General features: G+C 40.7%; 2 protein-coding genes across 6 annotated transcripts in view; one reads left to right on the top strand and one right to left on the bottom strand.

The window, feature by feature from the left end:
- Window positions 1-27,997, bottom strand: part of sdccag8 (SHH signaling and ciliogenesis regulator sdccag8) — a 129,887-nt gene that overhangs the window by 51,596 nt on the left and 50,294 nt on the right. Inside the window, exon 18 of one of the 5 annotated variants that reach the window (XM_023289205.3) lies at window positions 26,380-27,776. The exons of the other annotated variants lie outside the window; for them this stretch is intronic. Within the exon in view, the coding sequence (XP_023144973.2) occupies window positions 27,753-27,776 (24 nt within the window). The 3' untranslated portion in view covers window positions 26,380-27,752. Of the gene's footprint in view, window positions 1-26,379; window positions 27,777-27,997 lie in introns of those variants that run through there. 5 annotated transcript variants of the gene reach the window in all.
- akt3a (v-akt murine thymoma viral oncogene homolog 3a) lies at window positions 3-26,834 on the top strand. Its single transcript, XM_055018483.1, has 11 exons — window positions 3-10; window positions 2,257-2,494; window positions 3,060-3,191; window positions 3,384-3,449; window positions 4,390-4,458; window positions 7,167-7,289; window positions 7,917-8,045; window positions 13,745-13,959; window positions 16,991-17,078; window positions 18,166-18,268; window positions 20,555-26,834. The coding sequence occupies exons 1-11, from the start codon at window positions 3-5 to the stop codon at window positions 20,638-20,640; spliced, it is 1,257 nt and encodes a 418-aa protein (XP_054874458.1). The 3' UTR covers window positions 20,641-26,834.

Genomic DNA, 27,997 nt, shown 5'->3' with positions numbered 1-27,997 from the left:
TCATGGTTGGGTGAGGGATTTGGTGATGGCAGAGGCAAGCAGGCAGACAGGTGACTGTTGTCTAGCAGGGTTAATGAAGGAGGGTTGCAGAATGGCAGGCAGGGTGGCAGTGAGGTAGAACAAGCAGACACAGGAAGCCTGAGACACATGGAAAAGGCAAGTTAGGCAAATCACAAAGGTAGCATGAAGAATTATATTATTATTAATACAATATCACAACTACTACCACTCTTGGGATTCCTAAAGAATGTATACTGAATGTGGTTGTATTTACTCACTGTTGGCATTCATCAGATATGAAACTATAGCTAATAAATTACTAAGGTAAAACACCAATCTACAACAACTCTTTCTACTACTAATTCAATGTACTTCCAAATATTTGAACTCAAATATCCTAAAACAAAAACATTTGAGTTTAATTCTATTCTAATATTCAACCTTTCATAAAGGTGATTCATGCATTTAAAGAATATGTCAATACATGTGATAACACATTCAACCTGTAAATTTTATTTTTATTTTGTTATTATTATTATTATTATTATTATTATTATTATATATTTAGCAATTAAATCTTGTGTATCTCTGCTCAAAAAAACACAAGGTTTAAAATGTATGCCCAACCTGCAATACTACTTTTGACCTGTAGGCGGCGCACGCGAGTGGACAATCGGTGACAAGTAGTGACACACAGAACCAGAACATCTACCTGATGGGGACTGCAGTAGCGCTGTGTGACCACTAAGGTCGCATAGAGATACACACACACACATTTTTTCAGGTGGAACAGCCCCATGAGGACTTTTGAGAAAATGTCACCAGGCATGTTTAAATAAAGTTTTGAAGCCTCTGGTGGTGGTTTGCCCGTGGGGACCTCATTTTTGGTCCCCACGGGGACACGAGTCCCCACCAGTTTGTGTGTAGTCAGGCCAAAGTCCCCACGAGGTAGCAAAAACAAGAACACACACACACACACACACACACACACACACACACACACACACACACATCATGGGTGCCACAAACTGAGTGCTCCACTGTTGTAGATGGAGTTTAACTTGAGTTTGCCCTTGTTTTGGAGTGTGTAGGGTATGCTCAGAAGTCTTTGCAGTAGAAAGGGATTCAGATCTTAAAAACACACTGCTCTGTTTAGGTTCAGATGAATGTTCTCCCAGATCCCTCAAGGAAACATATGGGCATCTAACTCAAAAGAAAACAAAAGACACGGAGGTGATCGTTTATGAGTCAAACAGGTTTCATTATTATGATCTCCTGACGGCGTACTCTGGGTAAGTATATTTTGAAAGTGCACACTCCTAAATCCAGATTTGCTTCTCCAGAGTCCTGAGGATTTCTGAATATTTGAATATCATCTTTGGTTCACCTCAGTTTGAGCTCTGTAGTGTTTTCTGCTAACATGTAACCCCTGCATGTGGCTCAGGATTAACACTGTTTGAGTGAAGATCAGTGGGAAAAAAACTTCAAAAGAAAATTCTTTTTGAACCCACTTGACTCTTAAGGAACAGCATTTCCAGCTTTTCCATTTTATATTTAAAATTAGAAATATCAATTTTACAACTTGATTCTGTTAGTATGATTTTAACCTGATTTACAATTTCAGGACAATGCTAGCAATAAGTTGATATTTTTGATCTTCTCTTCTCTTCTCTCCTCTCCATCCTCATGTATAAGTCATTATATTCATCATACTTAAATACAGTTTCTACACATCCTGATGCATGGCCAGCCTTGCAGCTACAGATGATGATCACACACACACACCCACCCACCCACACACACACACACAATCAAACTCACACACTTTCTCTCAACAGATGTTGAACAACACCGCTAATGGAAAGTCAATGGGGAGGAACAATGTTAGCAAACAACAATGCATTGTTCCCTCTAATGCATTGGTGTGTGTTTGTGTACAGTCCCTCACGCTCCCACACACACATACACAAGCACAGACTGGCAAACATTAGTTCTGCTCTATGATCATTGCTCATTTGGTTGATTCTCTGGTTGATCATGTTTCCTCTCTGTTGAACAAATAGGTGTTTATGTTAATTGAAAACACTTTAGCGCCTTTAAAATTCTGGTTAAGTAAGTGCACCAGCCGTCCTATTTGAGAATAGGACCAACATTCTAATCTACACACGTGTAATATATTGCTACATGAGCTGTTTCTGTCATGTATGTATATGTTATATTATTTGATCAGTACAATTACAGTTCAGTGTCATGAAGCATTTACTCATATTTATATAGATTCAGTGAGTTACAGGAAAATAACCTTGCTAGGGCTGCAAACAGTAATTCTCTTTACTTTTCTAAACTCAGAGATGAGTGGACAGACGCCATCCAAATGGTGGCTGACAAGCTGCAAAGACAAGAGGAGGAAAGGATCCAGTGCAGCCCAACATCAAACATCGACAACATGGTCGAGGAGGAGATGGACATTTCCACGACGCACCACAAACGCAAGGTACCACTGCACACAGACATACAGGTGCACAGTTACTCGCACATAATTTATACACAAAGTACAGCAAATATTGCAACTGTAATAATGTCTGTTCTTTGCCATATAATAGGTTGTTACCTTTCACTGCTTGTAATTTTAAAAAAGTGTCTCCTCAGGTTTGTGTATGCTACTGAAAAAGTCCCCATAACAACAAAGATGAAATTGGTTTTCTTAAATTATAATGCATTGGCAAAAATAAAGCAATCATGCAAAATATATTTTGTTAAGGAACAGAAAAAATGTATACTGCATATATCAAATAAACTAAACAATTGAAGTACAGTTAAAAGCCTCTGTCACCTCCACTGTTCATCACATGCCACACTAGAAAGGTTTTATGGGGCAAATAACATGCCTTCTTTTGGTAAAGGAAAGACGGGTTTTTCAGAAAATTGCGATTATATTGTTCAAAGCAAAGTACTCGAACTGAGGTTTTATAACTGGACTACACTGTGGGATATCAAAACTCCCAGCTCTTCAACTTAAAGCATTAATGACACTGACCTGCTGAGTTTTCCTCCACCAGACAATGAGTGACTTCGACTACCTGAAGCTTCTGGGAAAGGGAACCTTTGGTAAAGTGATTCTTGTCCGGGAAAAGGCCAGCGGGAAATATTACGCCATGAAGATCCTCAAAAAAGAAGTCATCATAGCCAAGGTCTGTCTTTCTCTTTTTCTTTATATCGGTCTTACAATGCACTTCATTGAAATGATTTTATCTTCTAGTCTGTTTTTTATTTTGACTCCAGTATCAGATATCATTATTTAGTGTCTTTAATGCATTTTTGCAGCTGCCTTCTTGTTTAGTGCTTAAATCAAATTTAGTTTTTATCACAAGTTGTCTTTACAGGATGAAGTGGCTCACACACTCACAGAGAGCAGAGTGCTAAAAAACACCAGACACCCCTTTCTTACTGTAAGTACCTCATATACACAAAACACAACTGGTTTAATTCACACACAGTGTACGTACATATGGTAAATATCCTGACATCTTTAAGAATACATGAGTACATATTGATTCTCTGCATACCTGGGTCTCCTGAGGCTAATTATGAGTTAGACGGCAAATTGTTGTACTTTAACGACCGCATCTGTTAGCTTTGATGTACACATTCACACATTAACTACTGCTGATTTCTATCACACTCCACTGAAAACACACACATGTTCACACACACTCTATCGAGAGAGCAATTACAATTCACATCTGAGTTTACCCCTGTCACACCTGCAGCCACAAAGAGACTTGGACCAACTGTTCTTTTGTTTAGCAGCTTTTTCCCTCAAAAGAACACACACCTACTTCACACACACACACACACGCACACATGCACACACACATAAAAGGTACTTGCTTTGAATAAACAAATACAGACATAAATAATTTGAAGGTAAGAATGATCATGTTTTGTTGCTCCAGCTGTTGTAGCTAGAATGGGACCAGACTTCAGGCTGTGTGCAAAATCGTTCACTCGATCACTTAACTGTTCACTATCCGGAAAAGACATGTTCATAATTATTTGGCATAAGGAATAAAAAAATGAATACTTGATGCCTTTCAAGTTATCTTACTGTGCAACCTGTTCTGTCTGCGATGTTACAGAAATGAATAAGGAAACAGTTAGCACTTGGTTAGTTACAACCGCTAGTATCAGTCCCTTTGTCCATTACGCTGTGGGATAATTTAGGTCCCCTGTGCACTCTTTAATGCACAGTACACATTTAATTTTCAATAACAAAATGACAGTAACTGTACATTGGATGATGAAGTAGATGAAACAGTTCACTGGACTGTGTTGTGAATGAACACGTGGATAAAGTTCTATAAATTGTGTGTGTCGTTTTTGTTTCAGTCACTGAAGTATTCATTCCAGACTAAAGACCGCCTCTGTTTCGTCATGGAGTATGTGAATGGAGGAGAGGTAAGACACACACATGCCTTCTATATGATTGCACTAAATGTGGTTACACATCTTTGTGTTTCTGCGTTGATCAGCCAGTTAAACCACAACTCCGCCACACTAACTGACAGCGATTAGACACTTTCTCTTTCAGCTGTTTCCACACTGTGTTAAAACTCATGATTATAGAATTGCCTATAAGTACTTATTTACAGAATGTACACAGACACATTCTTAGGTATTCTGTTAGATTTGCCTTCACCTCTCTGAGCCTCAAATGCCATCAACAGAGTAGAAATATTGTCTTTAAAAAGCTGCCAAAATTACACAATTTATCACAATGATAAAACTGTAAAAACAGAAAGAATCATTGGATTTTTACGTCTCTGATGGCCCTTGAAATACACATCTGTGAAGTGCAGCCCCTATTACAAAAGTGATGGAGATCTAATCTTAAAACCATGATATGTCATCAAAACCACTTTATTCTACCTGCCTCATTTAAAAATGTTCCCAACATAAAGTCAGTGTATCAGATGATTCTGTATTAGGAAAATTCTAAGCTTCCTGGCAAACCTGAGAAGTCATGACTGACTCAGCTGTGGCCAACAGTCAAGAGACAAAAATTCAGGGACTTTTCAGCTGAACTGCAGGCTGTGTTTACACAGAGCAGAGAGGAGACAAATTAAAAATCCTCAATATGTAAAATTTTCATTTTTCTCCAGTGCTGGTAAAATGTGCACAGTTGGAAAAACTATTCCAGTTATTTCATATTTTACATTTTTAGTGAAATAGATCATCACTGTTATGCTTAACAGAAGACATTTTTTAGTTTTCTCTACTTCTCGCCACATTTGAACTGTTTCCATAGAGGTGTAGAAGCTTAAATTGCAGTGTAAAATGAGCCCATACTGAGTAGAAATGTCACCAGAAAATGCTTGGGGTTCTGAGGGTTAAATAGTTTTTATTTAATATGGTTATTACAAGTGTTAAAAATAAGAATGTATCACTTTCCAGATGTCAGTGTTCAGCCAAACCAAAACAGACAAGATTTAAGTTGTGAATCAGTCTTCTAAACATTTGTCTTGGTTTATAAGCGTCTCGCAGACCGACACAGAATTGTTACTTGTTACATGGCAATATATTATATTTGGAGGTGCAAATCTACAGCAGCAAGGCAGCAAAGGAATGTTTAAACATGAAAACACTGAAGAAGTGTCTAAAGTTTGACTCTCAGATTGCTTTCTAACACAGTTAATTTGCCAACCAACTGGCCTCTCACTTGCCTTCTCGTCTCTCTATTCTGTTCCATCCCTCTCCTGCTTGTATCTATTTATGAACACACCTATGGGGCAGATACAGCCAGAATGACAGTCGGAGACGAAATGAGTTTGGATTCCCCTACTTTTCCATTTCTCAGATTTTTAATCGGGCCGTTTTTGCAATCTTGGTTCATTCCCTTAGTGTCACTGTCACCTGCTCCCCTCCCTGTTAGTTAGGCAGTTCAGCCAGCGCCAGGCCTGAGCAAACACACACACACTCACACAGAGAGCACCAGCAAACACACACTTAGACAAACACACACGGAAAATTTTTACCTCAACGGACAAATTGTGACCACACGTGCCACACAAACACACACACGCACAACCCATTACAAACCTGCCACAGCCACAGCTGCCAGTACACTGATGAAGGCCCACCTGTCGTGTTACCCCCTTCTCACCGCAGCCTCACCACACACACACACACACACACACACACACACACACACACACACACACACACACACACACACACACACACACACACACACACACACACACACACACACACCATTTCAGCAAGGTGGTCTGTGAGAATCACTCCAGTGGCCATATGCAAACCTCCCTCAACAATTAATGGGGAGACGTGTGCCCCTTGGCCTCATGGGTAATTTGTATGACTCGACTGGTGCAGCGCAGCAGGCTGGTGTCGTTTTGGTGCCACATGTGTCGCTGTGTGACAGTGACAACTTGACAACTGACAGCGAGGGAGAAAGTAAGAGGGAGAAGAAGGAGGGAGTGTGAGGCGGGTGATTAAAAAGCAAGACGGAGCAGACATGGGAGGTCACGCCACCTGGGAAACAAACAAGTTGTGTACTCTTTAAAGTATCAAAATGATCTTCTTGCCAAAAAACAGAGAGGGGTGGATATGAGAATGGAGTAAATGAAGACGGAGGCTCAGGGGGCAAGGCCAGTTAGGCCACTAATGAGTGCTGCACTGGAGGCAGTTGGGGGGGGTGGGCGGTGTTGGCTGTGGCGGCAGCGGCGGTCGGCCTGTCTTTAACTAGACTGGTGTATTGATTAAACCCTTGATTTGGCCCCCATCGCCGAACTCCACGCCAGCACCGTGCCAACGTAGCCCAGAGGGTAACGTGGAAGAGGTATGAGTGTGTGTTGTGAGGGGGGGGGCTGCTAGATGAGGCGCCAGCTGCCGAGTGCCTCCACCCTCCCTCCTCCGAGACGCCTCCCCCCACAGCCCCTCTCCACACACACCCCACTCACCCTCCCCTCCGCTATCTATCATCTCAATATGGTGCGGGCAGCCAGTTTGTGTTGTGCTAATTTCCTCCAATAAATCAGTAATTATTGCTGTGCCGTCCCTGCTGTCTCTCCCCCCTCTGTCTCCCCCGCCCTCTCTCTCTCTCACCCTCTCTTCCTCACTCGTCCTCCCTCCTTTTCCCGCAGCTGTTTTTCCATTTGTCCAGAGAGCGAGTGTTCTCAGAGGAGCGCACGCGCTTCTACGGCGCCGAGATCGTCTCAGCTCTCGACTACCTGCATTCAGCCAAGATTGTGTACCGGGACCTCAAGGTAAACAGAAACACAGAGGAGAGGCTGACTCGGGGGCATGGATGAGACTGATCAGATATTTGAGGGAAAACTTCCTTTGTTTTTGGGCCCCAACCTCTTGTGTTTCCACTTTTTTTTTTCTTTCATCCAGGAGGAAAAGAGTTGCTCAGGATGTGCGGTAATTAAAGAGAGGGACAGGCACAAGTTGACAGAGACATGAAGCAGTAAAGAATTGCAGGAGGTGTTGTGAGGCAGGGAGGGGGCTGCTGATGCCACAGAGGTAGAGGTAGATGGCTCTGTCTGTCTGAGTGCCTGCCTGGCAGCCTTGGCCCCAGCCCTGCTCACAGCAGCCAAGAAAACAGAAAGGACAAAAAGCAGACACAGAGTGAGAAAAACACTTCAGCCATTAAAATTAAAAGGTTGAGTGGCTCCACTACATGCCTGAAGTTTATTTCCCTATTCTGCTCGGTGTTTGTGTGTCTGAGTGTGTGTACTGCCACTGTGTGGGGTAATGCAATACTGCTGTCCTCATCTGTCTACCACTGCTCTCTCTACAGTGCACTGATACTGTTTTAGCCAGTTAACAAAGCTATTCATCATTGTGTTGAGTCTCTATCATGAATGTTGTGTGTTTTGCTTTGTTTTCAGTTGGAAAACCTGATGCTGGATAAAGATGGCCATATCAAGATCACTGATTTTGGCCTCTGCAAGGAGGGCATCACAGACGCTGCTACCATGAAGACCTTCTGTGGCACTCCAGAGTACCTCGCACCTGAGGTAACACTTTGTTTTCTGACTAAAATGTTTTTTTATATATGATTTTAATATTTTTCCATTGTTTCTCATGACTTGAACCTCTCCACCATCATCCTTTTCCTATTCTTTACTTTGTGATCACTAAGAATAAAGTAATTTATGGTAATACCTTCATGAACCTACAAGAGAAGTCCAGTTGATTTCTGCTGAAGCTCTTCCGACTGATTGATGACAACTGTGTCTCAACCTTTATTCTTTTTGCTTTGATCTTCTCCACCACTTTAACCACCATCTGAACACTACTGTATGTCTGCCATTAGTAAACTAGAGAGTAAAATGTGAAGTGCTGCACATTTGTGCTTTGACTCTTCCTAGAGCAGAAATAAGAGGCTGGAGTAAAAGATTGAAACTTTCTTGTCAGTATATTTGTTGATACGTCAGCAGCTCTCTTTTTTCTTTTTGTGTTAATATGATCAAAAGGTACCTTTTTCAGAATCCATTCTCAATATTCTCATTGACTACAACAGCGATGTAGATCTATACGCTACCATGTCTGCTAAGTATTGTTGCATTACCAAGGTCAACCTAACTATTAGTCATCTATGCACTAAATGATACAAAACAACATTAAATGTGTGTTATATTGTAGTCTATTATAGACATAACTAAAGATAATTGTTGAATTGACTACAGATATTTTGGATGCATTGTGTGGTGATGGTGAGGTATTTTATGACCACATCCACAACACATTGTACACACTCCATAAATTGCTTTAATCAATTGATAAAGGACAGAATTCTCAGGGACTGTACGTCACGTTCTGTAAACTGAGCAGATTGACTGAGGCCTTGTAGTACATAAAAGCATCTGTGGCATCCACAGGCGGCCTATCCATTAGGCAGCATTTCTGCACCGCTCAGGGTTCCACCAGGACGGCCCCTGTGAACTGTGGGACTCATGTAGCCCACTGCACAGCACTTGTTTATCTAACAACAGCCCTGACTGATTGGTTTAACTACTGGGATTATTACAGATCTTTGATAAATGGGTGTACACTGGGTAGTTTTTGTGAAGGAGCCACACATATAGTGCACACAAACTCGGTATCCTTGAATCACAAAGTGATGATCCGGGGCGTCTCTCACCACTCCCTACCCACAATACACTGTGTTTCATAAGCATGTTTGAAACCTTCTTATAGTGGAGTTTATGTATGTACAATTCCATTTGCAGATTTCACAGACAAACAATTTCCATAATATCAGGGTGAACAGTAAATATGCAGTTTATGTGTGTGAATGAGGGTGTTGGTTGAATTACAAAAGGGCACAGCGCAGTGCTCACACACACACACACACACACACACACACACACACACACACACACACACACACAACTACATTCTTGTAATCGTTTCTTTTGCAGCCATCCGCTGTCCAGTCATCAACGCTGCCTCACTCGAAGGCCAGCGGATCAACTGGCGAGAGGGTTGCAGGACTGTGGGTGGTGGAGACAGAGCGATGGAGATGTGGAGATGAAGGCAGGAGGGGAGAGGCATAGTGTATATCCCACTCAAAAAAGTATGGAGGACAATTTGGCGCAGCATTTTGTGCTTTTTTTTTCTTTTTCTTTTTTTTTAGAGTCCCTTCCTTTGCGTGCCAAAAGCTGATTGGAGGCTGTTGGTTATTTTTCACAGGATGTGCGTCTGTGTGCGTTTATGTGTGTGTGCGCGTGTGTGCTGTGTGTGTGATTGCAGTAGAAAGTGCGGGCTAAAGCGAGGCAGATGGCGGCAGATGGGCGAGGTTGGAGGAAGGTGCTCGGAAAAAACCTGGAAATCTACACCACCGCCGCCGCCACTCGCCCGCCCGCACGCTCTGCTCGCCCGCCCGCATGTAAAAATAACACAGTTCGCTCGGAGCCAAGTTACAGAGATGCAAAGTAGCCGGGATTAAAAAGAGAAAGGGGGGATGGGGGTTGAAGACAGAGGAAGATGAGAAGGGAGAGAAAATATTTCAGGGTTACAGGAGTGAAATTCAGACAGTTCCTGTGTTTGCCGTCAGTGAAAAGGGCAGATGAGAAGTGAATAAAGAGGGCTTGTGTCTGCTGAAGGAACTCACACAGACACTTGAGCAATGCAAAGAGAATAATTCTACAGTCGAACATGTAAAGCATTAGAATTAGGCGTCATTGTTGCAAGGATAGTCAAAAACAGAAAAAAAAGATTAGTGTGATATTAATGAACAATAAGCAGTGTAAGGTCCCTGCAAAGGGATGGAACAGGATCAGGGAAAACACATGGAGAGTGTTTTTTTCTGTTTTGTTCATATTTTTTTGTGTGTGACACATTTCTTTGTGGCAGTTTGAAAGTGTTAAAGGGGATAGAATTGGGCTTTTTCCATTTATTTGTATGTGTTTGTTTTTATTTCGCTTGTATGTTGTATATGTCAGGCATTGTGACTTTAAAAATTAATTATAAATGTTGCACAAACATAGCAGTGCAGTCAGCAGTTGGTAAAGTATTTTGAAACGTTAGCACATTGTCAGCATTATAATCGATTTGACACTCTGCGGATGGATGCGATTGTATGTTCACAGTATAGGAGGTGTGTGTTTGTGTTTCCCGCTGGGTATCCGGTCTGGTTCTGCCACAGGCTGTGTGTGTTCGTCCCATTTAGTCCTGTCCAGGCCGCCATAGCCCTCGTCCCGCGAGCAGCAGCTAGCTAACACATGGCGACTCCAACAGGGACCAGGACAGGACAAGACCTTCCTCCTCACTGCTGCTTTTAATCCCTCTCCTCTCCTCTCCTCTCCTCTCCTCTCCTCTCCTCTCCTCTCCTCTCCTCTCCTCTCCTCTCCTCTCCTCTCCTCTCCTCTCCTCTCCTCTCCTCTCCTCTCCTCTCCTCTCCTGCTGATTTATATCATTTGTTGCATCCTCTGTCTTGTCCTATTTATTTGTCCTGCCTTTTTTTTCCTCAAAATTATACACACATAACCACACATACTGTACACACACTTGAATGCCTCCATGCCTAAGGCTGTGGGGCAGCATTCTGGCTCTGTGTGGATTAATCTGCTCCCTGCTTGCAACCGAGCTGCCACCACTTTCTTTGGTCCCAGGACACACAAACAAGCACACTCTCCTCTTGCACATACATATACATGCCCAACTGGACAGCTTGATTTGTATACGTACATTTCTCTACCTTTTTTTTTTTTTTTTTTTAATACACGACCCGACGCACAGTGCACACAGCTCTGTAGATCAGCTCCGTAAAACAGCCTCGTGAGCTGCTCTGAATTTCATAAACTGTGCGTTGACGTGTGTTTGTGTCCCTCCTCAAGCTGCAGGGACTGAAACAACACCAAACATCTCCTAGTTTGCCTCACTCTCAAAACTTTATGAATTTGATGAGGACGGATAAATATTCCATCTGCTGTGTGTGTGTGTGTGTGTCTGACAGTCTCCCAGCAGTCTAAGCCAGTGTTATCCCTCCAGCCGTACCAGTCAATAGTATATCTGGAGCTGGCGGCGCGCTTCATTCCCTCAGCTCTTCTCTGCAGCTGCCAACTGGGTGACCAGCTTAATTCTCACACAAACACACATTCACACATAAAATAGCTCTCATAACTCTCTTATTCACTTCCACGTACATTGCACACACTGAAGCAGCCGCCTGCATCATTAGCAGTTTAGTGTCAAGTGTGCGAGCTCAGTCAGTTAATGACCAGCTTTGTGTGGTACTGAGCTGCTGTGGAAACTCACAGGCAGCTGTTGGGTGTTTTTTTTTTCCCGTTTTCTCGCCTGGTGCATGATGACATTTTACATGATTTTGAGTTAGGGGAACTTATTCCAACCTGACACCAGAACTGGGAAGTAGCTGCCAAGTAAAATGTAAAATGAATAATCCTGTTTTCAAGCTACGTTTGCAGTGCAACCGTTCATTATACTACAGCTTTGCATCTCTTTGTAGCTTCTACGATGCAGGATTCCTGATCGCTCAATACTTATCAGGGACTGAAACAGGAATTGTTGGCTCCTGAATGTTGCCCGTAAAGCAATTATTTACTGATTGCATCAATTTCATCATATCAAATTGATTCATTCAGAGAAGTATTATTCAGATATGTTTTTAAATGGCAAACTCATGGATATTCATCTCTAGAGACAAACAGAAACTCAAATCCTGTGAACTCAAACCACTCTTTTTTCACTTTTTGACACAGCTATTGAAGTTGTAAACATCCAAGCATATGTCAGTGTGGAGCATCAAAGCACAATTATTCAGTATGCATTACATTTAAGTGTTTTTTTCATAGTTTGTTGGAATTTCACAGTTCGTCAGTGTGCAGTTTGGATAAACAAGTGCCTATTCTGTTCAGTCTCAGCTATTTATGTATTTATGACACCTGTCCTCTCTGCATCTGCCACACAGCCACCGCTGATGGTTGGCATTAGTTCAGTATGCAGGCTATATTTTTAAATCTTATGATATTATGACACTCACTGTGTAATTGTATCATGTGATTTAGAATAGTTGTGTTACAAACAGGTTTTTTGTGTGAGTATGTTTGTGCATGTTTGCAGTCACGTGTTGGTGTCTGTTAGCTCACGTCCCCCCCGACTGGTCCATTATTAACAGTGAGTGAGATGTTATTATTACTGGCGAGATGTACAACATATGCTGTTCTGGCTGCTCTCCAGCCCTGTCTGTCTGTCTGTCTGTCTGTCTGTCTGTCTGTCTGTCTGTCTGTCTGTCTGTCTGTCTGTCTGTCTGTCTGTCTGTCTGTCTGTCTGTGCACACACGTACACTCATGTTAATAAGCTTATTATGTTAATGAGGGCCTCGACAGCACCTGAAATACCTCTCTATCAGTACGTCTGCCTCCCTCTTCCTCCTCCTCCTCCTCTTCTTCTCCCTTCCAGAGGTGAGCAAACGGGCGCATGAAAGGATGAAAGAGAAGGAGCGAGCGAGGGAAGGCATGATTAGAGGATGGAGAAGTCAGGATAAGACAGAGATGGAGAGGACGGTGCAAGGAGAGCAGTGAGGGAAGAGGAGCCCAGACAAGAGACTTTGATATGGAAGTGACTTAACACACAGCACATGTTTCCTCAGAACACACACACAACACAGCAGCTCGCGGTTCTCACTGTCTTGGAGGTTTGGACTGGCCCTGACTCAGGTTGTGAGCCGCTCCTGCCTTTTCAATCCAGGGACATTCCTGTCTGTCCCTGCCAGAAGAGGATCAGTGTGCCAGGGAGAGCTGGCAGCGACCAGGGGGGCATCTGGTGGGCCCCGCCAACACACTGACTCCCTTACTGTAACAGGGGCCTCTGAAGACCTGCCATCCCATGATGTTTGCCTCTGTATGTATGTGTGTGTGTGTGTGTGTGTGTGTGTGTGTGTGTGTGTGTGTGTGTGTGTGTGTGTGTGTGTGCACTGAGAGAGGGGGGCCACCGTCTACAGTCTCAGCCCTTGTTATCTGTGCAGCCACGTCTATTCATCTCAACTTTTACTGTTTTATTTATCCCTCCAGCATGACGGCATATTGACTGTCCATTCCCGCCTCATCTGTCTCCTCTCAAACACCGTGGGCACTCGGTCCTGTCCAATAAAATAAATGCAGATATGCAGAATACAACCAGATGTCCAATAAAACAAATGGTCCCATTTAAATAAAGCAGAATTTGTGCATCTTTGTTTCTCTGCTCTGTTCAGGTCCTGGAGGATAATGACTACGGTCGGGCGGTGGACTGGTGGGGTTTGGGCGTCGTGACCTACGAGATGATGTGTGGCCGACTGCCGTTCTACAACCAGGACCACGAGAAGCTGTTCGAGCTCATCCTCATGGAGGACATCAAGTTCCCGCGCACCCTGTCGGCCGACGCCAAGTCCCTGTTGTCTGGCCTGCTCATCAAAGACCCCAACAAACGGTGTGTGTCGAGCCTTAAACCCTTAACCCTTTGTGAAAACATCCCCAGATGTGGTCAGTACCAGCTCCACAACTGTGAGAAACGAACAACCTGAGCCTCCACGGATGATAGACAGTTGGGAGAAGTTTAAAACACAATACATCTCCTTATCCTTACCAGAAAGCCAGAGGGAGATTTTAAAAACTCCAGTGAAAAATTTTACTTGTGCCTAAACATCACTAAAAAACTGAGAACAAAAGCAGCCTCATAATAAAGAGTCAGTGGCTGATGCTGTTGAACCTGAACCATCGGTGTAGTGCTGCCTTTTTCTCAAAGTGAGGAAATAAAGTATTTCAAGTTTCCATAGTCTGGGTGAAATTCATACACATTTTTAACTGCTACAAGATTTAATCATCACTAAAGCATTTTTAACCCTCGTGTCGTCTTGCGGGTCAAAATTGACCCGTTTCAAAGTTTGAAAATGTGAAAAAAAAATAATTTCACAGTGAAACTTCTTATGTCCACATTTTTAACATTTTTGGGAAATCTTTGAACATTTTTGGTGTAAAAAAAAGAAATGTTAAATTTGTTTCTTAACAACATTCACACAAAAAAAAAATCAACCAAAATCCAGCGAAATTCACAGCATCTTGATTTTTATGTGAATGTTCTTAAAGAAAATATTAGAAGTTTTACTGATATATATGTAATCACTTTAGATATTTTTAGGATTTTTTTGGAAGATTTTTACTCATTTTTTGAAAATATTTACAAGAATTTTCTTGCCAAATTTGGGGGATTTTTTTTTTTTTTTTAAATAAAACTTTTAAGGAATTATTGGAATTTTCTTCCTGAAGGTTTTGCAAATTTTCAGAAATGTGGGAAATTTTTTTGCTGAATTTTTGGATTTTTTCAGACAAGGAAACAATATTTTTTGGTGCCTGTAAATGAAGACAACAGGAGGGTTAAAGCACAAGATCCATCCATCCATCCATCCATCCATTATCTATACACCGCTTAATCCTCACTAGGGTCATGGGGGGGGGCTGGAGCCTATCCCAGCTGACTCGGGCGAAGGCAGGGGACACCCTAGACAGGTCGCCAGTCTGTCGCAGGGCCACATACAAAGACAAACAAGCACTCTCACATTCACACCTACGGGCAATTTAGAATAATCAATTAACCTCAGCATATTTTTGGACTGTGGGAGGAAGCCGGAGTACCCGGAGAAAACCCACGCATGCACAGGGAGAACATGCAAACTCCATGCAGAAAGATCCCGGGAAAGCCGGGACGCGAACCAGGGACCTTCTTGCTGCAAGGCGAAAGTGCTAACCACTACGCCACTGTGCAGCCCTAAAGCACAAGATCCAAAAATACAAAATTTGTCTGAGTTATCATATTGACATTTAAAGTATGATAGATAGATAGATAGATAGATAGATAGATAGATAGATAGATAGATAGATAGATAGATAGATAGATAGATAGATAGATAGATAGATAGATAGATAGATAGATAGATAGATAGATAGATAGATAGATAGATACTTTATTAATCCCAAGGGAAATTCAAAGTATTCAGCAGCTTACGTACAACAACAAAAATAACAGAAACACAAAACAGGAAGGTTAGTAACATTAGAGGTTACTATATACTCTTTAAAAACTTGCTGTACAATACTATAAACAAAACATTTCTAATTTTAAAATCTATAGAAATACTAATTGTAATAAAAGTCAATAAACAGCGTTTTCACCTTTCAAGGCACTGTGATTTAAAGTGCTTTTGACAGGCAGTATGAAAACAGTTGTCGTGGGATCAGTCCTACTGTGATTATGACTGCAACCCCCCTGACCACTCAGTGATGAGCTGTACAGTATGTTAATAGATTAGTGACATAGAATTAGATATGCATTAAGCAACATGAAAGAAAACACCTTAAAAGTTGTTGGTCGCTGCTGGTTGCTTTTGAGCGGAACAGACAATTCGACCTCTAATTTTCATCGAAAGTATAAAAAAGCAGCAACATCCCTTCATTTAGTTCAACTAAAAAGCTAACAATACAACAAAATGCCTTGTAACACCTTTGATGCCCTTATTTCTGCTTTATACCTCGTTCATCACTATGTCAGTTGGTGTTGGGATCTCATTGCAACACATTTATTTACAAAAATGGCTGAATCAGGCTACTAGCTCACAGTCTGCCATATAGTGGTCATTTAATAACAAGGTACTGTGAAAATATGGGCATTATCCTTTAGATGGGAGTATTCATCTGTTACATAACCTTAGAAATTTTATCTTAAACTTTAACTTCACATTGTGCACATTCATCAAAAGTGTCCTCCAGTAAACTTGACTCTAACTCTACTATATTTGATGCAATAGAATGAAACACAATAAAATATTACATCCATTTCAGTCACAGTACTCAGAGGCCTTTTAATTAAATGTGCCACTCTGCAAACTTTGAAAAACGGCAGCGGTTGTGTTTTTATAGCAGATACAGCTTGGTCCCTGTACAGGAACCTCACAGAGGTAACAGGAAATGTAGATGTGGACAGATGTACTGTACAGATCAAAAAAACTGGCAAAGTGAGAGGCAGGGAGGAGGTTTTGTCTTTGATCCAAACATTTAAAATCATCTCTCGGTTGCTATATTGTGAACACACAGGGGAATTAATTTCAGTCATTTTGCTAAAATATTGCTTAAAATATACTCTAGCTACCACACACACACCTAAATGAAGGAATGAAAACTACTGCACATTGTCTTGTTTACTGCTGGTACATTTATAAACATCAACTAAACCTTTATCAGAGATGTAAACAAACATTACAGTCACTTTTATGTAAATATTCAGATGGTCAAACGTCATATTTTATTTATTCCTAAAAGGGTTTTCATTCACTAATTGACCCCAGTAAGAGAGTGTTTTAATTTTTTAAATTTCTCTTTCAGCTAAATTTAGGTTTGATTCCTTTCTGTTTAACTTCTGGCTTCAAATCGAATTGTAAAATGATGTGTAATAACATTCCTCCTCGTAGGCTCGGAGGAGGACCAGATGACGCTAAAGAAATAATGCGACACAGTTTCTTCTCTGGCGTGGACTGGCAGGACGTCTACGATAAAAAGGTACGTTTGTATGGTTGTGTTCTTTTGTACAGTCTAATACAGAACAACAGGACGGCGGAGAGTAAACCATAGCAACATATTGAGGTTATTTCAGTTAAAATTTGCACCATAGTTACATTTTTGTGCTGTTGTGATTATGAAATGAATTTACATTTGTATTTCTACAGTCAGCGCCTCTTTCATGCCACACATACAAACAAGCAGCAGTGAGAACAGACAAGCAGCTGTGTAAAGTGCAGGGTATTATGGAGAAGGTGTGTGTTTGTATCCTGAGAGTCTATCAGTCAACACCTACAGCATGTCGCACAGACACCCAGCCTCCTCGTATGACTTCATACGGGTTTTACCTCCCTGGATCACATTTTACCATTTCTCCTGTTCCTCACGTTTTCTTGCCTATTTTCCGTTTTCTTTCCTTTGCTTTTTTCATTTCTTTTCCTCCCTTTCACCATTTCTCCTGTTCTTCACATCCTGTTTTCCAAACCTATCTTTCACTCCTTCCCTCTCTCCCTTCTTTCCATTCCTTTCCTTTTCTTTCCTACCTCCTTTCCTTCTTTCCATTCCTTTCCTACCTCCTTTTATTTCATCCCTCCTTTCTTTTCCTTCTTTCCATTCCTTTGCTTTCCACCCTCCTTTCCTTTCCTCCCTCCTTTTCTTTCCTCTTTCGTTTCCTTTCTTTTCCTTCTTTCCATTCCTCCCTCCTTTCCTTTCCTTTCCTTTCCTCCCTCCTTTCTTTTCCTTCTTTCTGTTCCTTTCCATTCCTTTCCTTCCTCCTTTTCTTTCTTCCCTCCTTTTCTTTCCTCCCTCCGTTCCTTTCCTTTCCTCCCTAATTTAATTTCCTTTCCTTTCTTTCCTGTCCCCTCTCCTCTCCTCCCTCCATTCCTTTCCTTTTCTTTCCTTTTTATAAACTACTCAAACATGCTGCCTCAGTGCCTTTTCTTCTGGCTTTCAGCTGCATCAACTTTTGTGACGTCCAGAGTCTGAATGTCCTTCAAGCAGCTGCCTCGTGGTCTGAAACAGCAGCAGCAGCATTCATTGTTACCGTCACTGTACGATCTAATCTGATCTCTCTGCATCTCTGTTCCAGCTCGTCCCTCCCTTCAAGCCTCAGGTGACGTCAGAGACAGACACCAGGTACTTTGACGAGGAGTTCACAGCTCAGACCATCACAATCACTCCACCAGAGAAATGTAAGTCTCTTTATGCAAACATGCCTTCATTACAACTCGGCAAAACTTGCTTCCATTTTCTAAAAATAGATTCAAATCATTTTAGTAGAGAAAAAGTACAGCAAATCATATGTGTTTACTGAACATTACAGTGTTATAATTGTCAATCACCTGATAGTGATCAAATTCAGTTTCTCTACTTCTTCACGTGAGACATTTGAATTAACTAGAAGAAGAAACACTCAAAAAGTGCTGTTGTTCGCTGTACAAGTCTCTCTGTATTAGTCCTCCGGCCACATGCAGCTTTTCACAGGCTTCTGAGATAAAGATACCACTTTCAAAATGTTCAGCACTGAATTATGCATGAGTAGAACCGATGTGTTTCTCTGCACTAATGTGAGGTTCCACTTGTTTTGTAGGTCACACGTCAGTTAGTTAGCAGGAGATTGGCACATCACAAGCAGACTAGTTAATTGAGTTGTGTACTGTTTAACGCTATGAGCCCCAAAACCCGCCAGCAGGTTTGAAAGGAATGCTATCTTTAAAAAAAATGCCAAATTTACACCATTTATCAGAGCCAGAAATTATAAAAAAAAGAAAGAACCGTTGGATTTTTTTAACTTTACAGCAATCCGTTAACTACTCATCGTGACGTGTCATTCGGTCTGGAAAATGATCCAAATCTAAGCATAAAATCAAAATATGTTTGTGAAATTTTAGCTTCATGTATTAAATACTTTTTGAGATAGAATTTTTAAAATTAATGCCCATCGACCGACCAGATTTTCACACATAGAAATTTGAAGCTACGTTTGAACGACAACATCTCAGGAACTATTAAAGAAAAAAGACTGAAACTTTCACCGTTATTTCTCATCATATCATCGATTCAGAATCTGAGATATTGGAGAAGTTAACCAAAGAGTCTCTGAAATATTGAAATATGAAAAAAATTAAGCTGTCATGACATATAGTTGCATGTCAAAGCAAAACATAGGGAATATTTTTAATATGAAATACTGCATTATAGGAAATGAGAACAAATTTTTGTAGAACTTTCATAACTGATTGAACAGGAATGACAAGTTTTATATCAAAAAGGAAAGTATTGGGAGAATCCAAGCAGAGTTCTGGAGTTTCAAAATGGTTCTTCAATTATAACTAAGAAAATATTTATTTTGGACATATTGTTCATTTTTGGACCCCACTTTGCAGGCTGGAGAAACAGAGTGAACTTTTATATTATACTTACTGGAAAACTAATTACCACTAACGTCTTGCTCAAGTCAGTACATCAGGTTACCAATAAATATCTGTCCAGGCATGACGATGTCCCACTAGAATAATCCCACTATTCCAACAGATCGATGTATTTGTTCGTGGTTATATTATACTGACGTCCACTGGAATTTCAAAAATGGATCTCCAAATATAACTCAGAAATATTTCATTTCAATGTGGGGATTTTTTTTTTCCGTATCCCATTTTGTTGACACAATCCTTGCTTTGGAGACTTGTCATGTAGTTTTATGTAATTTCTTCGAGAATGATCAATGCATGAGGTCATCAGAATCATCAGTTTCAAGCAAATAGCCTCCTGATGATCTGAGATGGAAAAACCCAGTAGTGACTGAGCTGTCAAAAATTCAGAGACTTTTCAGCCAATATGGGCTGAACAAAAGTGAGCACTTACAAAATGTTGTACACGTGGATTCAAGGTTTCAGTTTTAAAAGAAAAATTTGTTCCTTTCCTTTTTAAAGATTTATGGCATTATAACTTTCTCACTCTGCACAAAAGACAATTTAGAGTTCTCTCTACTTCTAGCCATCACTGCACTGCTTCCATTGAGGTGCATGATTTTATATTACAGTGAAAAATGAGCCTACAGTAATAGAAATGTGATGAGAGCAAAAATCGCCCAAAACTGCTTGGAGGTTAGAGGGTTAAATCTAAATAACAATAACAAAAAAAACACAGACATTTAATTTAATCTCTGCATCAATGAAATCTAAAATTTAATGTAATCGTAAATATTTGTTATGAAAGTTGTTCTATTTGATGATTGAATGTTCTTATTTGTAACTGTGTGATGTGTGGATTCATGTGTGTTCACTAATTTTCCATGAAGCGCTGAGGAACCAAGGTCTAACACAAGCGATAACAGGGATAACACATTCCAGTTGTATGACTTATGCGCCTTTATAAAAGCTATGCTGTTCCTCGCCTTTGTCAGGACTCCACTGAAGAATTTTCCTGACAATATTCAAACGTCTTTACTTACCTCTGAATTTCTATTTTTCTTTTAGTCGATGAAGACGGGATGGACTGTTTGGACAACGAGAGAAGACCGCACTTCCCACAGTTCTCGTACTCTGCCAGCGGGCGGGAATGAACTGTCCATCACAGTGACATCATCACAGCTGGTCTCTGAGGTCATCAGTGTGGGACAAAAAAAGACCCACAGCTTTGGACCGACTCAGAACGACCCCGACTCGAAGGATTTTGCTCTTCTCCTTCTCTCTTTTTCACCTCTCCAGTCTGCTTCTCTGTTTCTGTTCTCTTTGTGAATCCCGTCTTAGAGAAAACTTTGAGGCAAAATTCCTGTCTAATCCTGCACTGCAACCCCAGGTGATCCGAGCTGTGATGTAACGACCCTTTAATGACAGGAGCATCACCAGTGGCCTGCTGTGCTTTGACGTGTCGGTCCTGCCAAACCCCACAAAACCTCTGACTATAAAGTTAGACGACAGCCGATGTGTTTTTAAGGAGACGTTTTTGTAGCTTCTTATCTGTACGACGGAGATACAGCATTTTAAGTCATTCAAACTGCCATTACCGGTTGTATCTCAGGCTTTTTGCAGATACTCAGACACTGATTTCAGATCCTCAGTTAAGTAATCCTGGGATTGATTGAGGCTGCCTGGTAGTGAGGAAGCCGTCAGTGAGCAGAATCCTTCACACCTCATGTTGTCGAGCAGGATTTGACTCAGGTTTTGCTCAGTGCAAGTCATTATCGTTGTTGCTGCTATTTCAACTACTACAACTACTACAGGTACTCTCACTACTATTATACTACTACTGCTACTCCCAAAATCCGGTGCTACTCTACTAGCTAAATGCTGCTGATCATTATGCAGGCGCCAGCAAAACATCAGCCACCTGTGTTAACATCTATGCTTGTACAGCTGCAGAACAGCTGCTGCTCCTAATGTACAGCTATTACACATCAACTCTGTAGATTAAGGTAATGAGAGCATGACATGTTTGTGTGTGTGTGTGTGTGTGTGTGTGTGTGTGTGTGTGTGTGTGTGTGTGTGTGTGTGTGTGTGTGTGTGTGTGAGAGAGAGCATGCAAGGTCCAGTTGTGGGTTTGTGCTTGAGAACGCACCTCAAAGCACAGCAGTTCAGAAGGATGAAGCTCCCAAACATGAGCTTTACTACATTGCCCACAATGCAGTGCAAGGTAGTCGATGATACATATTAATGCAGAGGTGAAAATGAGAGGAAAGCAGCTGGTTTGAATGTTTCCCCATGATTTTTTATTTTTATTTCGAGTCCCTCTGAGTTTAAATCTCTTCTGTCCCAAAAGGGAAAAGGAAACGGTACTTTGTTTCAGTGTTGGAAAGCTTTACTGTGACATTTTGTTCTCACGGCTTCGGGATCCACACAGCTGTACCTCTCTGTCTCTGTGCAGGAAAAAGAGAAACTGCAGCAGCAACAGATTTCACCACAGAGTGAAAAAGAACAAGTCCAGGAAGGCAGGGAGGGCACTGTGAGAGAGTACAGGTGAAAATCTCCAAGAAAGATATGTAATGTTTATAATGTGATTATTTATGACGCAGTGAGGTGACAGCTGATCTCCTGTCAGCTTCTAATGAAGGATTGCAAGGAGGTATACATCAAGAGTTATGGGTTTACAAGAATCACAGCAATGGCTATTATATATGTTCTATTTATTGTTCTACTCATTGGTTTTATATTTAACTTTTTCTATTGTTATTACATTATTCTAGAAAAAAATATATTGTTATTTCTTAGGGCTGAGAGGAAAAAAATGCACCTCAAGAAACAAAAATGGCTGAAGAATGTAGGAGGGAAAGCAGATTTAGCCTTCCTGCTCCATCGTTTAATTTAATGTTGTTTTTGTGTTGTTTTGTGACCAAAATATGACAGGTGAGAGGTGACAGGACGTGTTAAAGACAGAGGATGAAAGTGTGGGACAAAGATAGAGACCCAGGAAGTTATTTATCTAAACTACAGGCGTTCAGTATGAAGATTTGCTTTCCCAGAGGAGTGAACTATGAAGCAAGATCATTAGAATAGCAAGTTATGTTGAGCTTTAAGCCACAGATTTACACTGCTTTGGATAAAAGTGTCTGCTACATGAAATTGTAGATTTCAGTGTCACAAAGGTGGCTCTCTTTTAACCTGCTAGATCACCATGGTAACTGAAGCATTTCCCTTTTTCTGACCAGATTCTAGATGAGGAATGTTGAGAATACATTGTATCTGCAAACTTACTGAGCTGAATGTTAGTAATTTTACTGAGTGTTACAGTAGCACACGTTGGCGGGAATTTTTGGGCAAAATATTCCGCCCAACCTCCAGTCAGAGAGCCGACAAAAGACCAACAACAGACAACAAAATAACATTCAGAACATTCACCTGGACGTCCATCATTACCTCCTCTGTGACGACTGACAGGGAAATTCTGGGTTATTCCAACTAAAAATGAGTCTCTGTGGCTCCAAAATCAGTGAAACAAACCTCAAAACAACCCTGTGAAGCTAATTTAGCTGTAACATGTAATAAATCTAACATGGTTGGATGTACAATGAGCAAATTCTGAGATTATCCAACTAAAAATGCTATTTTTGTGGCTCCAAAATCAGTCGTGTATAAATATTTTTATGTTTACTACTATGACCATTTCACATTGTTAGTATTGCAACTAATAGATTCAGTGGAGTATATTGTACTTTACAGAGAGACTATCAATCAATAACATTAATCTTAAGCTTTGATTTGGACAAAACCTAAAGCAATTTCCCCGTATCCTTCAGTATGGGACAGTGTCGGACCTAAATGCACTTCTTAACTATCATATTTAAATGAATTAAGAGTTTTAATGTGCCGCTGCCATGTTAGAAATAAGCAGCTGCATGAAGACAGCACTGAGTAGTAAATATTTAACCCTCGTGTCGTCCCGCGGGTCAAAATTGACCCTTTTTAAAGTTTGAAAATGTGGGGAAAAAAAATTTTTCACAGTGAAACTTCTGACGTCCACATTTTCAACATTTTTGGGGAAACCTTTGAACATTTTTTGGTGGAATAAAAGAAATGTTAAAAATCTTTCTTAAGAACATTCACAAAAAAGTCAACCAAAATCCAGCGAATTTCGCTGCATTTTGGTTGACTTTTTTGTGAATGTTCTTAAAGAAAATATTAGAAGTTTTACTGATATATATGTAGTCACTTCAGATGTTTTTAGGATTTTTTGGAAGTATTTTACTCATTTTTAGAAAATATTTACAAGAATTTTCTTGTCAAATTTGGGAGATTTTTTTTTTTTTTTTAAAATAAAACTTTGAAGGGAAACTTTTAAGGAATTTTCATCCTGAAGGTTTTGCAAATTTTCAGAAATTTGAGGAATTTTTTTGCTGAATTTTTGTATTTTTTTCAGACAAGGAAACAATATTTTTTGGTGCCCGTAAATGAGGACAACAGGAGGGTTAATTCACAATTAACTATTTTCTAACATTCCTTTCTTGTATCATTGCAGTAACAGCACGTTTTACTGTAATTTACTCTGCAATATAACAACCTGTTCCTCTTGACTGAAGTAGAAATCAGCCCAATTTAGCAAAAACCTGGTCAACAACTCGCACAAAGAAAGCCTGGCTAAGTTGCTTCATAGTTCACCCCTCTGATTGGATACTGACACAGATGTTCCTCCTGTTTAATCTTACCACAGGTGTGTGTTGGCGAAGGCAGAGTTCAGAGAGGAAGGTGAAGTGGAAGTTGAGCAGAAAGAAAACGGCACAAAAGTCTGAATGTGAGGCGTTGAGGAAGGAAGAGACTCAGAACTGAGCTGTAAGTGCGTCTGTTTAACGTAAGTGTTGTCGAGAAAAGAGGCCAAAGAGCGTTCGGATAAGAGATGTTTAAGGTCAGTCGTCTTTTCCTGTCGGTTCTTTGGATGTTTAGATGAGAAAATACATTTTCCCTCCACGTCCGAGTCGGGTCCCTGTGCTGTGTTTGAGGCGTGCTGTCACCTCTTCTGTCAGGACTTTGTTTGTTTGCGGTTGTTTCATTGTCATGTCTTCCAGTCTAGCCAACAAGATTTAAAATCCCCTCGATTTCTCTGTCTTCAAACGCCGGGTACGCCTTACGGTTTAGCTCAGAACAAGTCAAAAAAAACAAAACAACTTTGACATCCAGCACTTCTGAGTCAAAAACAGAAAGAAAAATCACCAGATGTGAGGTAATATATATTAAAAAATTTGCAATCTCAACTACATTAAAAACAAACAAACATGTTCATCGTGTGGAAAACGTCACCTTCAGTATCTGGCTGACAGATTAAAGAGAGTACCAGGGGATATGCTCTTATTAGGCATAGCAAAGTGTATTCCACTATATTTATTTGAATGTTTTTATTATTATCATTGATGGATAACTTGAATTTATTTTCTATTTAATTTATTTGATGTCATTTTGTTTTGGCGTTTAGCAGTAAAGGGGGTGTAGTCATGTTTCAACACTGTTCTAAAAATAAAAAGCCCCCAGTGTTTTTTTTTCCTTTACAGATATCTCTTATACGACACATTACCTGTTTTCCCGCTGCTCTTAAGTCCATATGCTTTACTGTTGCACATCCATTAAACTGCTACTAGCTAGCAAAAGCGCTTTATGGCAGAAAGTATAGAAGGATGGCACTGGCCTGCATGCTGTAGTCCCCCTCTGTACGCACCACCAGTCCTGAGTCAAAGTGGCACTCAGAACTCTTATGAAAAATACTTCTCTGTGATCGATTGAGCCTGTCTGGCAGCATCCAAGCAGCCGAATAGTTCAAAATGAGTACAGATCCCACCCAGCTGGCACCCTCGACAGGCTCAAGCAAACGCTCCCAAGTATTTGGAAGGATTTCAGCTTTGATTTGACCCAGGTCTGCGAGCGACTGAGGAGTTCTAGCTGTATGTGCACGCTTAACGCCAGAACCATTAGAAACCAGAGTTCATGAAGTACCGCTTTGTAGCTTTGGCCACAGCACTTTCACACCCATCACTTTTTATATGATTCAGAGGAATCTGATTCAGCCCTGCTTTAAAGGAAGATTTTTAGCTCTTTTTTTATGTTTTTAAGAAAATGTGGATTTTTTAAAGCACATATCCCCTCCATGTTTTGATGTTGCTCTGATGTCCAGCGTTGGCAAAACCCTGATCAAGCGTCCCACATGCTCTGGAATTTTTAGGAAGTTGATCAGTGTTTATAAACTAAAATGTTTGTAAGAATCCACTGATCCAATGTTGTCCCTGAGTTTTCCCTCCAGTGAACTCTCCTCATCCAGTCCTCCACAGATCCGTGTTCATGTCGTGGCAGCAACAATGTCAGAAAGGTGATTTTAGGATCGAAGTGTTCTCTGGTGAAGACGAAGCTTACTAATCCTCCTCATCAGTGTGGGTTTCAGCTCAAACAATCAGTTGTGAACACGTGTTTCACCAAACAGAGGTTCAGTTTGAGCCTCCACAGCTTTACTGGTGCCCTAAACATACTCGACGGTATGAGAGATCTCTGACGCTGCTCTGACAGCGTTCACTCTTAAAGCTGCTGCTGTTTGTACTGTACATCTATCACACAACAGATCTGACTCCAATAGTGTTTCAATAACATGTAAAAATTCTTTCAAAGACCTCAGCTGCTCCGTATTGATCTCGTCCGTTGTTAATGAACCGACGACTTCAGCCAAAAATCACAAACGGCACTGCGCCTGGCGTTTAATGCAGATAACAAGTGAACGGCTCAAGTGTTTGGAATGATTTCTGAAAGCATTTGACCTCATGTCTGTGGCAGATTCCCTCCCCTCTCTTCTCTCTACGGTACTAGTCTACTATCATCATGATTATTAACATAAACAAGCATGAGATGCATTTATTTATAAACAGCAAACAAAAAAAAACAGCAAACATGTACAAATATTACCAAGTATAACTGGGTTTTAATGCCATGTCCGTCTACTGTAGCTCTACAGTTGTGTGAGACATGTTTCCCTGAAGTCAGCTCCGCTCTCCGATGTGTCAGAGGAGCAGAGACCATGTTGACTCTGAGACAGTGTCGGGAAACTCAGCGGATCCAGAAAGATTCACAGAAAAGCAGATCAAACAGCCTTTTTCTGTCTTCATGCTGTCAGGATGCAGTGCTGCTGGCCAGTGAGGCCGCGAGGATGTGGAAACAACAAATTACCATCAACATGAAGCTGTTTTTTTACACTGTACATCCTTAGTATTTTTACACATAAAATGTATATGATAGGGATGCACATTATTTTCCTTCTTACAGACAGCTTCAATAAAGCACTATGTCAATCTGCTGCCACCGTGTCGACTTTCTGTTCGCTTCGTGCCGTTTATAACCGTCTGAACTCTCAGCTCAGATTAACGGTTCAAAAATGAAACAAGAAGCCAGAAATATTAATAACAAGGTGAGGCTCAGGGAGCGTGTTACATGACCGCTGGGTCTGTGGTTCGACGCTCGCTTTCCTCACAATGTTTTCTATCGACCAGCTGACAAGTAAAAGCAAAATGCTAAGCTAACAAAGATAATACAGAAACTTGCTGCTTAAAAATTAGTAGGAAAAAAATTAAACTCATTATTTCAAAAGTTCGTAGTAGTGCACCAGATGTATTATTTACTAATGTTGTAAAAATGATGAAGGTAATGTTTTTTTAATAAAAAAATATCCTGATACAGCATCCTAGCAACTCATCAACCAATGTACCACACGTAAGGTACAAAATACAAACAAAAAAAAGTGCAAACATTTAAATGTAGGGGTCAGCCGATCATCGATTTTCACCTCTGATAATCAGTTAATTTTTAAAAGTGAATCCCAATAAAATGATTCTAAAATAATCTACTTTGACTGTGATGCTGTAATCTGATTGGTTGGGAGTAACAGCCTATCAACAATGAAGGATAAATACTGAAAAATCCTCTTAATTATGTACATAAAACTTAAATACAAAAGAAGCTTTGTGCTGGAGTTTCTCGATTTTGACCCCAAGCTTTTCATTTTAACTTCACGTTCCAAATCAGTCTCTTTGATTTCTAATAATCAGTTAACCACTAAATCTACACAATGGAGACTTAAAATGTTCTCTTCTCCCTGAGCAAAGTCCTCGATACGAAACCATAAATAACAGTTTGTGTTCTGTGTAACAAAATATCACTGAGTGGAAACTTCCGGATCCACAGGATGAAGCAGAGCAAATGGTCTGGACAGACTCACTCATGTGGACAAAGTGTTCGGCAGCTACAAAGACAAACACACGGCGTTTAGTGAAAACTGTGCGTCTGATAGTGAATCACAGCAGAATATAGACAACATGTTTTCCAGCAGAAATCCGGAACCAGACAGAATCATTAGTCACGAAGGGACAAATGTCTCGTCGCTGGTTTTATTTTAGTAAACTGACAACTAGAACGTGCTCCTGGCGAGAAAAGACGCGACCGCAGATTCGTTTAGTAGCGGAG

Source organism: Amphiprion ocellaris, chromosome 16 (assembly GCF_022539595.1).
Source record: "Amphiprion ocellaris isolate individual 3 ecotype Okinawa chromosome 16, ASM2253959v1, whole genome shotgun sequence".
Taxonomy (NCBI): Eukaryota; Metazoa; Chordata; class Actinopteri; family Pomacentridae; genus Amphiprion; species Amphiprion ocellaris.
The sequence above is the reverse complement of the archived record's forward strand: the minus strand, read 5'-3'. Positions and strand labels throughout refer to the sequence as shown.